Source organism: Aythya fuligula, chromosome 7 (assembly GCF_009819795.1).
Source record: "Aythya fuligula isolate bAytFul2 chromosome 7, bAytFul2.pri, whole genome shotgun sequence".
In the NCBI taxonomy this organism is placed as follows: Eukaryota; Metazoa; Chordata; class Aves; order Anseriformes; family Anatidae; genus Aythya; species Aythya fuligula.
The window spans coordinates 24,825,040-24,837,984 of NC_045565.1; the positions used below are offsets into that span (position 1 = coordinate 24,825,040).

The following is a 12,945-nucleotide window of genomic DNA, read 5'->3' on the forward strand; positions in this document are numbered from 1 at the left end:
ATGGGAAACCTGTGGTGCCCTTGAACATGCTTTTGGATTCGAGCCTTCTTGTTTGTTTGCAAACTTTATTAGAAGCTATTACTTCACTTCTCCTTTGTAAGTGACTGATAAGTCAGGCTGTGGAGGAGGAGGATTAGGTTTCCAGCTAATGGAATCTCACATGATTTCTCTGATGCCAGAAGGACTTTTGCCTGTTTTGCCAGCTGAGACTCCAGGTTTGTGAGCTTCACTCAATTCTTTTCTATGAAGATGAAGAAAAACAATAAGTTGAAATCTACTGCAAAGGCCTCAGATGTGTTGTACCAATATTCCTAGCAGCAAAAGCTAAGGATGTTGAAATGTGTAGTAATTTAAATAAGTGAATGGGAGAAGACTGGAGTCCAGGTCAAGCTCAGTTTGAAAAAAACTTTCAGCAGATGATTTATTTTTAGCTGGCCAAGCAAGGACACTGATGTATCACCATATTGTGTTTCAGAAGTGTCCCTTTCCTTTCTTAAGTCCAGTCTTTGGTGTTTGTGTTACCATCCATCTGAACTTGCATGGTGTATCCTCCTTTTGGAGTGGGCATACTGTCCTGAAGAACTGAGCAAAGGCATCTATCCTATTTGGTCCATTGCTTTGTAACTTCTCCAAACATTTGTTAAGTGAAAGTAAAACCCAAATATTTTTGGTTTTAAATAAAGACTTTTTTTTAAAAAAAAATTAAGATAGTTTCCTGTTCTTATTCAACTCTGTTCCTCAAGTGAGAGTCATTGCTGAGTGAGAGCATGTGGGAGCAGGAAAGGGTCTTCTCCCCATTTGCATTTTCCACCTGAGGATGCCCTTCCCTGACTGATTTCTTTCCTTCCCATAGGACGTATTTGCCCTGAGTTTCAGCCGTATGCACAGGGGCACTTCTCCTGCAGGTATTGGCCTAGGGTGAGTTTGACCCATTCTCACTCAGCAGTGCCAGACTGTCACAAAAAATAAGCATTCCTCTAACATCTTTCCCGTGGGGGCAGACAGGACCCTAAGGCTCCATAACACAGCTCCAGCAGATGCTCTGGACATATGTAGTGTTGTTATCAGAGCGTGTTTTGAAAGCTGTGAGCAGTTTTTGTCACTTCATTACCATGTTTTAAAAGGGTGCCACATCCTAGGGAGAGATGCAGCAGTTGTTATAATCACAGCCAAATTATCCAGTAAAATTAGAGTAGAGATATGCAAACAAGTTAAAATGTCTGTGCCTTTATGCTTCACAAGTTTGTTTTGGTAAGTGGCTGCTAGCAAAAAGTTGGAGCTACAAAATTCAGGTCTGGATGCAAGTTTAGCTTGAATTGAATGTATATTTGGTGTTTGCTTCTCTTGTGAGAAACAGGAAGATGTCTTATATTCTACACAATTTTTAGCATCAAATCACTTCCAGCTGGTTCATCTCTCCCTTACAGCATTGATGAGAATTTTTCAAGGTAAAACCACTTGTCTGGCCTCTTTGCTCTGTTCTGGAGGGATAGCATTGAGAAACAGAACAGCAAGAGGATGAGAGCAGAAAGCTGAAGAGGCTGATGTTGAAGTTGCGTCAAAATGTTCTCATCAGAAATCAGCATTCTGAGTTCTGTTGTTACTTATTTAGACTTGCTGTGATGATGAACCATTGCAATGTCACATAGTTACAGGCTGCCCTAAAAGCTAGGAGGAATAAGGTTCAGGCTCTACATTTCTACCTCCCAAGAATTACATTAGAGGTGTAAGCATTATTTTATAGTAGATATATAAAGACATAAGTGTCAGCAATTAATTTGCATGAAGAATGTATATAATTAGTTTATGTAGTTTGTGCATTAGAGGAATAGAGTTTTAAACCGGTGTTTAGTCATGCACAAGCAAAGTGACACAGCTTTAAGGTCACATTGCTTTCATTGCATCCCTGAGTCTATCATAGAATAATTCATTACTCTGTTGGTACTCTATTTCCAAATCTATGAGCATCTCCTCCCAAACATACGTGCATAATGCACTCTGTTTGTGCACACAAGGAAAAGGAAGCAGATGACTTTTGTTCAGTATAATGATTGTTTTGTGCTTGAACTGCTTCAGGCTCCCTATTGAAAAAAAAACTCATGAATCCTGTCATTCATGAACAAAGCTGCTGTCGTGATCATGTCAGTTGTGCACTGACTCTCTTGGTTAAAGACATAAGCTCCTCCCTGCTTTACAACTTTGCTCCCTCTCCACTTTCCTTGCCATGTCATGGTGTGCTGGTAAGTGCCTTCATGACGAGTGGGATCTCAGCTGAGGCTCCCATCGCTGGAGGAGAGAGGAGTGTAGGTGGGTGGAGAAGTCCAGGTGGGTTATCACTGAGCAGCGCTCAGGTATGAGTTAGGAATTTATGTGTCTGAGCTGGCACTTAGTGAGAGCGGATAGAACAGCACACAAAGGCAAATGGGCACAAGGATTGATGGAGCTGCTGTTGCAAAGGAGAAGTGGGAGAAATGGTCAAGTTGGGTGGGACAGCTTTGATACACAAACATCACACATGCTTTGGTCCAGTTTTGGAGCTGATTCTTGCCTTGTGTTCTGATGTGTGGCCTCAAAATGGCCTCAGATTTCAGGAGCTGAGCTGTGTTCTCCATGTCAGGCTCTGTGCCATCAGATTGCCCGGATGGGAACCTTTGGTGTCCTAATAGTCTTTTGTTGTTCAAGATGCTCTAGAAACCTCTATTAGTTTACAGAGACAGGATTTGACTGACTTTCATTTTGCTCTACAATCTTCTCTCCCCTCCTCCCCCCAATTTTTTTCATTGATAGTTTTTTGTTTTACTTATTACAGCAGATTTTAAACCTCACTTTTCCTCATTCTGCTTTCAGATTCCATAGGTGGCTCATTTCCAGCTTCCTCCCACCGATGCCACCACAAGCAGAAGCACTGCCTTCCCATCCCACAGTGTGGGACTCTGACAGTCAGCCCTCTGCTTTTCCACCCCCACACGAAGGGATCCCAGATCATCATGGACACGACACAGAAGGCAGTAAAACGCCAATCTAGCTTCTGCAATGCCATTACCTTCAGCAACAGGCCCATCATTATTTATGAACAAGTCAGGCTTAAGGTGAGTGGTCGATACCTTCCCTTATTGGTATGGTAGCTACTGTGAATGACTGTTGGGGTGTACCAGGTGCTCACAGCAGGTATTTATCCCCTCCACACAAAACACAGTAGTCAGATCTTGGCCTTAAATATCTATAATCTTTCTGCTTTTGTCACCATTGTTCTCAGACCCGTTAGTACAGACCCCTATAGAAACTGAAGAAAAGGGAAATCCATGCTCCAAGAGAGCTTGTCTGGATGTTAGATGAGGAATAGCAGATTAAGTTGAGATTGCTTGGAAAACAGCAAGAAAAAAAACAAACATATTTGACATCCTGAGAGGCAGTAGCTTTGGTGCATCTCTAGCCATCTCTAGTCTGAATGATCCTGCTGTTGTCCATTGCTAGAGCTCCCAATGTGCTGGGATCTATGGCCGCTTGCTAGGCTTCTCTGCCTCTTCCCTTATAGCCAGAAAAGGAGCAAGAAAGGAGGGAGATGCTTCCTTTTAAAAATGTAGGGCGATTTTAGGCTCAGGCCCATAGGCAGAAAATCCCCCCTCTAGGTTTGCTTCGTCTCCTGTGGAGTTCTTACTGGTTCCATTCAGGCTGGAAACACAGCAGGACTCCCTCACATTGCCTAATGGGATTTCTTCCATGTTGGCTACAGTTTGGACAAACAACTGCAAGAAATGATTTGGGAGGAGATGAAAGCAACATTTCCTTTTTGAAAACACTATCAAAGGTTTGAGTGGGCTTAGTGGTTTAGGCAAAGGTTCTGGATTATTTCTTTCTCATTCTGAAACAATGTAACTATCTCAGGAAATTCAGTTGTTTATTACTGTATATTTTAGGATTTTAGTTTGCATAACATATGTGAAGAATATGCATGCAAATGTTTCATCTCTGCATGAGGGGTTTATGAGCAGGGCTCCTGCTGAATCTACTGGGAAGGCCTCCTGGGAGTGATCAGCAGGCTTCAGCAGAACTTGTACCCTAGGGACGGATAGAAATGTGAAAATGCCTCTGTTTTTCTGATAAGTCCATAAGCCTTATTGTTACGTGTGCCTGTGGAATATGGGATCTTAAACATTTCGTGTTTCTTACCAGCTAAAGACCAGCCACTAACTTAGTTATTCAGGTCTTATAGAATCCAAACTCCCTTTGGAAAACTAGGGGAAAGAGGTCAGGAGGTCTCATTCGGTTTATTGAGGTTTATTCTGAGATTTCGTTGCAGATTTGAGAATCCCATCAAGCTGCTGGAACCATATGGGGTTCAGGAAGATTTCCTCCTTCTCTGCCTCTGAGATGCATGCCCCAGTTTGGTTTCTTCCATGTAATTCAGGGTACTGCTAGGGAGTGGGGGTCCCTTCCAACACTTCAGTGGGAGCCTGAGTCTGTAGAAGCAGCTATAGCTTAGCAGTTTGGGTTTGGAGTGCATCTTTTCCTCCCCTTCTGGTACCCAGGGGACCTCCCAAGCCTTTCTACTAGCAGTGGCTGCTGAAGAGAGAATCTGGTCCATCATTAACCATTGCCTTTTTTAGCAAAACTGTGTATCCTTTGTCCAGCTGTGTCTAATTCTTGGCAGGCTTTATACAAGATTTTAATTTGGATATTAGTTTGCCTGTGGTCAGACTGTATTGAGAACTGTTTATAGGTGCTGATTAATACATGGAACATGTGCAGCCTAGATTACCATATGAATATTTACTTCATGCAGCCTGTGATTGCTGTAAAGTATTGGCAAGAGACTGTGAAAGAGTAAATTGTACGAATAACAATGAGGCCATATTTATCTCAGTCCCAAAAGCTTTTAGGGCTTGCAGTAAATTTGCTACAATAAATAATCCTGGCCGCTTCTTGGAGTGCGTGCATATTCCCTGTTTTGGCACATGCATGCCCCCATCCACCCCCCTTCCCCTGGGGACATGTGTGATCCCAGCCCAGCCCAACCAGGGATATAAAAGAACAAATGTGCTTCGGTCCTTTCTAGTGCCACCCCAGTGCCTGTCCTGCAAGCCAGAGTGTCATTCCCAGGGCAGAGGGCAGCTCTGAGTGTCTGATGCTGTTTTGTGTAAACAGTTTAGGTGCTTGGCTGGGTTGAGGAGGGGTAAAGAGCAGCACTCACTCAACTGAGAAACTGTCTGTCGGCTGGTAACTTTTTTTTCGTGAAGCCCTGAGGTGTTTTCTCTGACACTTTAATAAAGCAGAAATCTGTAGGCTTTCAGCAATGTCCTTGTGGTGAGATTGTTGTGCTCGCAAGGGCACGTGTTCCAGATTTGCCTTGGAGAGGAACATGTGAAAGAAAAAATGCAATATTTACAAATGTTATTACAGAACTATTCAGAAATCCAAAGAAAATGTCTCAGAGAATCCCTTGGTGAAAATCCTGCACTGCTGGCTCCCACACTGGTATATGAGGAGCTGCTGCCAGGCTTTTGAGGACAAAATCCAGCAGTCCTGGGCAGCTTAGCTTCTGGCGTTGCCAATCACCCGAGCCATCAGCACTTGGACACAAGGAGAAATTACAGTAAGGCAGCAAGTTGTGTGAGACATCTGCTCTGTGGTACCTATTCCTGTTTCTGCTTTTGTCCTGCAGCAAATACTGAAACTGCTTGAGGCTACCTGGGCGCTGCAGGTTTAGTGCACAAATAAACACGCTAATTATGCATCAACTGACAGGCAGTGACTATCCTGGCCCTGCAGAAGGATTGGATTCAGCATTCTTAGGTTTTCATTTCGTAGTCTGGATGCTGATGGGCTGTATGCTTTTGAGAGGAGCAGTTCCCAGCATGGTCATAACGAGCAACCATATGAGAGAGAATTCTCTGCGAGCATGATGTCCATGTGGGGACCCTGCTGCCACCCTGGAGATCACCCCCTTCTGCAGGTAGAAGGTGATCTTGTGCCTGGGTGGTGTTCCTGGTGTGCTGCACGTGCTTAGGACCCACTGCCCATTCCCTGCCCATCCTCTTCAGCTCAGGGCCCAGTTCAGGTGAGAAGCAGTTGATGGCTCTGGAGGCATCTCTGAGCCTTTGTTCTGCTCTCTGAGGTGCAGAAGGGTGGGTATGACTCATGCAGCATCCCAAAATTTATTAGCCAATGTTTCTAGCATGCTTTTCAAACACACTAAGTAACCACACAATGATGGGGAGAGGGAGGGTGGGTATAGGGGAGCACCACATATCTTGAAAACCACCACTCATGGCTGAAATGAATAGGTTTTCATCACTTATAATACAACATCTATCATTGTCCCCTAACTATTTATTAAATATTGTTAAATACTTTAAATTGTGCTTTTCCCCACACAAGTTCTCTGCTGTAAAGCTGTGATTTCATCCAATCTGACAAGCTAAAGAAGGGTGAGATTGTCTTTAGCTTGGCTGGGAAACCCAGAAAACCCTATGGTGGTGACTGTGATTCTGGAGCCAGTGCTTTTCCCTCAGGTCCTGAGAAACCCCATCATCCAAACACCAAGGGGGAAGAGCTCTGCTGCTGCAGGTGCTGCCTCAGCTGAGATAAAAGCTCTTATGGCCATTTTTTTGGCACATTTTGCAAGAGGACATTTCTTAGGCCAAAAGGAATTACCCTCGAAATAGAAGTGAGTCATCATGCAGCTGTAATTACATTTCATCTCTCCCCATAGATTTGATGCAAATTTTTTTTTAAATATGTGTATTATATCCTAAGTGTGCAGTATTGCTACTTGCAGATGAGATATCCGCAGCAATGTTTGGGTAAAAAGTTTCCTAAATCTGGTGGGTTTATCTGCACGGTGGCCTTTGATATTTGATGGCATGGAGCCTGAAGCGTGTAAATAGAAGTCTGAGTGCCAAATGCTGTTATTGCTGCTGTTGTTTTTTGCAGATCACTAAAAAACAGTGTTGCTGGAGTGGGGCTCTTCGAATCGGGTTTACTTCTAAGGATCCATCAAGGATTAACCCTGACACCCTGCCGAAGTACGCGTGCCCCGATTTGGTTTCCCAAACTGGTTTCTGGGCCAAGGCTCTGCCTGAAGAGTTTGCCAACGAGGGGAACATCATCGCCTTCTGGGTGGACAAGAAAGGACGGGTTTTCTATCGGGTGAACGACTCTGCCGCGATGCTGTTCTTCAGTGGGGTGAGGACGGCAGAACCCCTCTGGGCCTTGATCGATGTCTACGGGCTGACCCGCGGGGTGCAGCTCCTAGGTGAGTACTGCATGAGCTGGGCTCGTGCCCAGGGGTGACATGGAGACATCTCCATTCTCCCTCCAGCATCTCACCACCCCAGTGGGTGTTTGAAGCTTAGCACATAGATACCTCACCACAGGGAGGGGGGAAACGATAATAGTGCATCACTGGCAGCCATCTGTAAGTAAGTAGATTTCTGCTCAGAGATGTTTTGCCAACTACGCTCTATCCGAGCATCTTCTGGAGTGTGGCACATACCTTGCAAAACTTTCTTTTTGTCTGACATGCTTTCCCTGTGCCAAAGTGGGGAAAAGCATTTTTTGTTTTATGGGTAATTCCTGCCTGGATGGCGCTATTGCGGTTTTCTGGCTGGGTTAGTGGACAGATCTAAAACGTGGATATCATCCAGATTACCTGGGAGAAGCTGTGGCTGGTATTGCCAGGAGGTTACTTTCACAGAGGAGTTAGTTACATTCATGCTCTGGAGCCAGAGGATTGGAAATGCGATTGGGGTTGGAGGATGGGGAGTGCTGAGTATCTGTGCATTCTGCCATCCTCAGCTAAAATAAAGGTTGTTGGCACTCCTGAGGACTCAGTGTAACCCCAGGCATGCAGTCTTGGCAAGGTTTGGGGTATTTGAGTTTATACATCTTAAACTGAAAAGAGTCTCCAAGGACCCAACTTAATGGTCTGCTAGGCTGGTGGGGACCAGAGGTGTCAGCATGCAGTCTCCTAGTTGGCTTTGTGGTGTTGCTGGGAGGCAAATCACAGCATTTCACCCATGTAACAGCAGCTTCACAGGTGTGGTTTTGACTTTAGAAAAATATTAGATGGTAGCTGCTATCTACCGTGAGCTGAAGTTAATTAGATGATCCTGCTAGGCTGAGGGAGATTCTGGTTTCTCTTTCATGCAGCCTGCTAACCTCTTAACCAACAAACCCTCTCACCTTTATGATATATATTGGACTTTAATGAAGCCTTATTTTGGCAGTTCTGCATCCTTTCTGCACTGGTACTAAGAAATACGGTGGCAGGGCTGCCCATAGCAACCTACACAGCCTCTAAGAGGCATGTTGGTTCAGGACATGAAGAAATGGGACTGTCATCTTGTTGCAAAAACTACTGGCCCCAGATTGCACAAGGCAGAGGAATGTAGGGATTTCTCGACAGCTTTTTGCTTTCTTTTAGGAGTAGAAAGATTTATCTTCTGTTGTGAATCAGCTTGAGTCAGAGCCACTAGGCAACCATTCTTAGGCCAAGAAGGTGATATTTGAACTGGGATCTAGAATTTGGGCAAATGTCACATTAAGGATTCAGTTAGGAAGAGCTTACGAATGAATGACTCAAAGTTCTCTGGGCTGCTCTTGCGAGATTTGGCACCTCAGGACTCCTCTGCCTGATTAATGAGGGCCCATAACTCTGGATTATGTGTTTCCTTTCAAAACACCCGAGAAATGATTTCCTATCTGTCATCCACCCCTGCATTGTCCTAGCATCTTCCACATCCCTTTTCACAAGGAAAATGTGACTCTTGCCAGCCACTGTTTTGCCTCTATTTTAACAGGCTCTGAACTCTCACTGCAGCTCTGGTGGGTATAAACTCTCTGAATGAAGCAAGCAGCTTCTGAGTTTACACAGTTGGCGTGGAGCTCAGATACATATTTATAGCATGTTCCAGCAGCCTTCAGCAGGCTTTAGTCCTAGCAACTGTGCTGAAACATCTTAGGCTTGAGTCCTCTCTATCTCCATTCATTGTTACAGAGCACTAAAAATCAGAGCACTGAAATCATCAGCTCCGTTGCCTCTGGATCATACAGACATACCCACTGTAAAGCTTTGCATGCATGTGTTAGTGTAGTAGACCACACATATAGTATGGGACAACTTGCCAAAAACTCCTGGGACTTGACAAATGAATTTCATAGCTTAGCTACAAACATATGGTCAAATTCAGACCATTATGGCATGCAGGGCATGTGATGGAGGCTGGAGATGCTGGAGTGGTACGTTGAACAGAACAGCCCAGCATTTCAGATTCCAGTTCAATGATTTATTGCCTCCTGTCCCCCTTGATGTGTTCCTTGTTCTTGAGCCTCATTATTTTCCTAAAGACTGTAGGGTTGCAGTGTCACATTGCACCTCTGCACTGCCTCCACTTGATTTTATGTGTGCTTCACCCAGGAATCTGACCAAAAGCTTTACCATTTGTGGTGGTTGTCTTTCTGTTTATTGCAGAAATATTCCCTCCCCACTCCCAATACGTAACTTCACTTCCAAAATCAGACTTGTCCCGGAGAAAGATGTGTAGCAGTCACTGCAAGATCCCACTCTGCAGGGAAACTCATTTATGTCCCCAAAAGTCAAATTCCAAAACTTTGTTTTTCTTATCTGCATTACAATAATAGTGCCAGCCGAAATTAGGGATGCGGTAAAGCATGGCAATGACCAAGTCCAGTGAGATTGCTCTTGTATTACAGATTTAATACAGGCAAACCTGGGAAAAAGGGGACAGAAGGCTGTGAGAGGTAACCTCTTTGCTGGAGGTATACAACAGCAGCATCCACTTTAAGGATGCCATCAGCCTTGTTGTGCTGCCGCTTTCAGTCCTTCTTCACCTCCCTATCAGCTTCACAGGTATTGCACAGCATTCAGCATCACTAAATTGTGGCAGTGGATGAAAGAAGCAGCTGTTTTGTATCTTAATGTTCGGTTTTGTTGTGCTTATGGCTTTACCCACAGCTTCTTCCCTACTGCTAATTACACACTTAATTGCTGCAGTCAATGCATAAATATATGTGACTATCACAGGTGTCCCTGGGTCTGAATGCCCCCACTGTAGGTTCAGAAGCAGAGTCCTTTAAACAGCTTCTTTGCCTGCTTGATTTTTGTTCTGAAACAGGTAAAAATGGCTTGCATGGTTCACTGAATTTCAGCCAAAGGGAGATCAAGGAACTGAGTTTGGGCCATGTCTTGGCTATCACTGCTGGAACAAGTCTTAAATGAGAGACCAGCTTAAATCTACTTTGAAGGTGGCTTTGGTGATGAAGTTCACCATGTGGTCAGTCATGTGGGAGGCTACTCCTTGTTTTGCTCACCTCTACCCACATTTTACGGAAGAAATGTCTTAAATTCATCCAGGAAGCTGGTGCTCCTATAACCACAAGGTCTCGGCTGTTTTCTTGCCACAATGTAAGTGCCCACGTAGGAGAGGTGGTTGCAGTCAAGTGCATGGAGGTTCAGTGCTATAGGGTGCATAGATGCAGGCTGAAGTGACCTGTAAACATACCCTTATACAGTGACACTCTCCTGCCGACATGCCCAGCTTGCAGGCAGGATGGTTTACAGCTTTGCTTCCCTTTTTGGGCAGCTAGTTTTGCACAAGTGCACTTTTACATTCCAGGATAATTTAAAGTAATATTTACTAGAAATGTGCCTTAGCCTTATGTTATCACTCCAACATACACACATGCTCATTCACACTTTAAAAAGAGTCCGAGAAAAATGGGATATAAGCAGTCTGCTGCCTCACTGCTATAATAAAGCATTAAAAAAGACAAGGAAGGGGCCAACTGTTAACTCCTGGGGTATTCAGAGCCTTGGAAGAAGGATGGCAGCTCATGGGAACCTAATGGTGTTGTCTCACATTAGCCTGCTTCTTCCCAGAACTTGGCTAGTAAGCCTGGCATAGGCTAAGAAATGTTCATGTGTTCTTTCTATGGATTCAGTGCAGGACAACAAAGATAGCAACTTTCCTCAGTGATGCACAGGTTATTAAGATGTGTTTTCAGCATTTTTCTGTACCTCTTAGTGAAGAGTTTCAGCTTTACCCACTATGTTCTGACTTTTTGAAAATTACCCCATTTCATTGACATTGTGGTGCAGGACCACAGAACAGTTGAGATTGGAAGGCACCTGCAGAGATCATCTAGTCCAAGCAGTGTCTCTTCTTTCAAAGCACAACAGATGTGCTCTGAAAATAAAGAAACAGGACTGCAAAGAAATTTTAATTTCAGTACATGCCCTACTTCTCCCATATTTATGTGTTGTAACATGAGGAATAACTTATTGGCTTTCCTCTTCATACCATTTGTTACCAGTATGGTCAGCAAACAAACACCTTTCCTGTTTATTTTTTTGTTCACTCTTTTCTCTCATCCATCTGTATTTTCATTCAGGCAGTATTTCAAAGTCCTCTTGGTCTTTACTAGCTACGACTTGGAAAATCACAGGTAATTTTGTTTAGGTTGGCACACTGAAAGGCACCTGTTGAAAGCAAAGCTTCACCACCTCTTGTAAATATAAAATAAGTGGTAGTCTAGCAAGACCTTGCAAACCAGGAAAATTTAAAAAGTACATATATTAAATTCTTCTGAAGTAGACAGAGTATAAATATATATGTCAATCACAAATATGTATACAGATTCTGTTAGAATTAACTGACAGTGCTGTATATTACGTTAGATATTTAAGAGATCTTTTCTTTCTCCATATTTCCTTCCTAGCTTCTTATCACTTTGTGCTTGCAAAGTGACAAAAGTCAAAATGTGAACCAATCATGCATGAAAATTTACCCATCTTGAGACTCAAGCTAGTGCACAGTTGACAAGGAAATTGCACATTTTGTAGGGAAGGAAGGGAACATGTTTTTCTTTCTTTACCCATGTCAGTTCTTAGGTAAATTGAATCTTGAGCTCCAGGGCACCTTTAGAAGAAACATTAAATAAGTCTCAAATGAGGTGGATTTATGCACAAATTTCAGGTGTGAATGGTATAAGACTGAGGCTAAAACTGATTTATCACATGCATCTGTAATTTTACAATGTGGTTATTACTATTTTATTTTCCATGTGCAAAAACTTATTTTCCATTGCCCATGGTAATCCATTTCTGTTGCTATTCTGAAACATGCAAATAAGCACGCTGATGTGCTGAGAGTGGCTCGCACTAAATGAAATTGGATAATCAAATCTGACTGCAGTGTATTTTTACAGTGCATTGTTGAAAGTGGAAGCTATAAACTATTTACCCTCTCTGTGGAAGTCTGTGACAATCTGATGGAAAAGAATAATATGTGTTTAAACAGAGTCCTACTTAATGAAGGCAAGATATATGCAACCTGCAAACAGTCAGTTGTCATTGTTTTTCCGCATCTCCTAAGGGGAGAGAGAATTTAAATTGCTCATAAAGTTTTATTGTCTGTAGCTGTTGTCTCTATGGCAGCTGCAGGAAGCTCTCTAACATTGCTAAAAATGTGAAAACAGCTTAATAAATAACTCATCTCTTGCCGTTTTAATCAATCCCTTCTTTGCCTTGGCATCTCTGGAGGGATATATTTTTTCCAGAAGCGATAGGTACCAAAAGTTACGGCTAACCCAAAGGTATCTGGAGGTTTCTCTGTCCTCCAGGTCCGTCTGTCTTGCTTACGACAATGAGGCTGCTGGGGACAGCCCTTCCAAACAAGCCCGAGTTCATCATGGCAGCGACTTTTTTTTTCCTTCTCTTCACTTTTGATGGTAAACAGCAGAGAATTTGGGCACATCAGCCTGCGCTGGCATCTCCCCAGGGTCCCGCGTGACATGGCCCCTGCGCGCCGCGCTCCTGCCACGTGCCTTGGCAGCCCCGGGGAGCTCAGGCTCTGCGCTTGGACAGCAACCTCTGAGTGCGCTGGGACAGCCAGGCGCCAAGGCAAACACGGCCTCTGAGGGGTC

General features: G+C 43.7%; 1 protein-coding gene across 6 annotated transcripts in view; it reads left to right on the forward strand.

Moving 5' to 3' along the window:
- NEURL1 (neuralized E3 ubiquitin protein ligase 1) overlaps positions 1 to 12,945 on the forward strand; it is a 148,306-nt gene that overhangs the window by 85,606 nt on the left and 49,755 nt on the right. For all 6 annotated transcript variants that reach the window (XM_032191644.1, XM_032191649.1, XM_032191647.1 and 3 more), the window contains 2 exons: positions 2,848 to 3,089; positions 6,934 to 7,255. In XM_032191644.1, the coding sequence (XP_032047535.1) occupies positions 2,848 to 3,089; positions 6,934 to 7,255 (564 nt within the window). The remainder of the gene's footprint in view (positions 1 to 2,847; positions 3,090 to 6,933; positions 7,256 to 12,945) is intronic.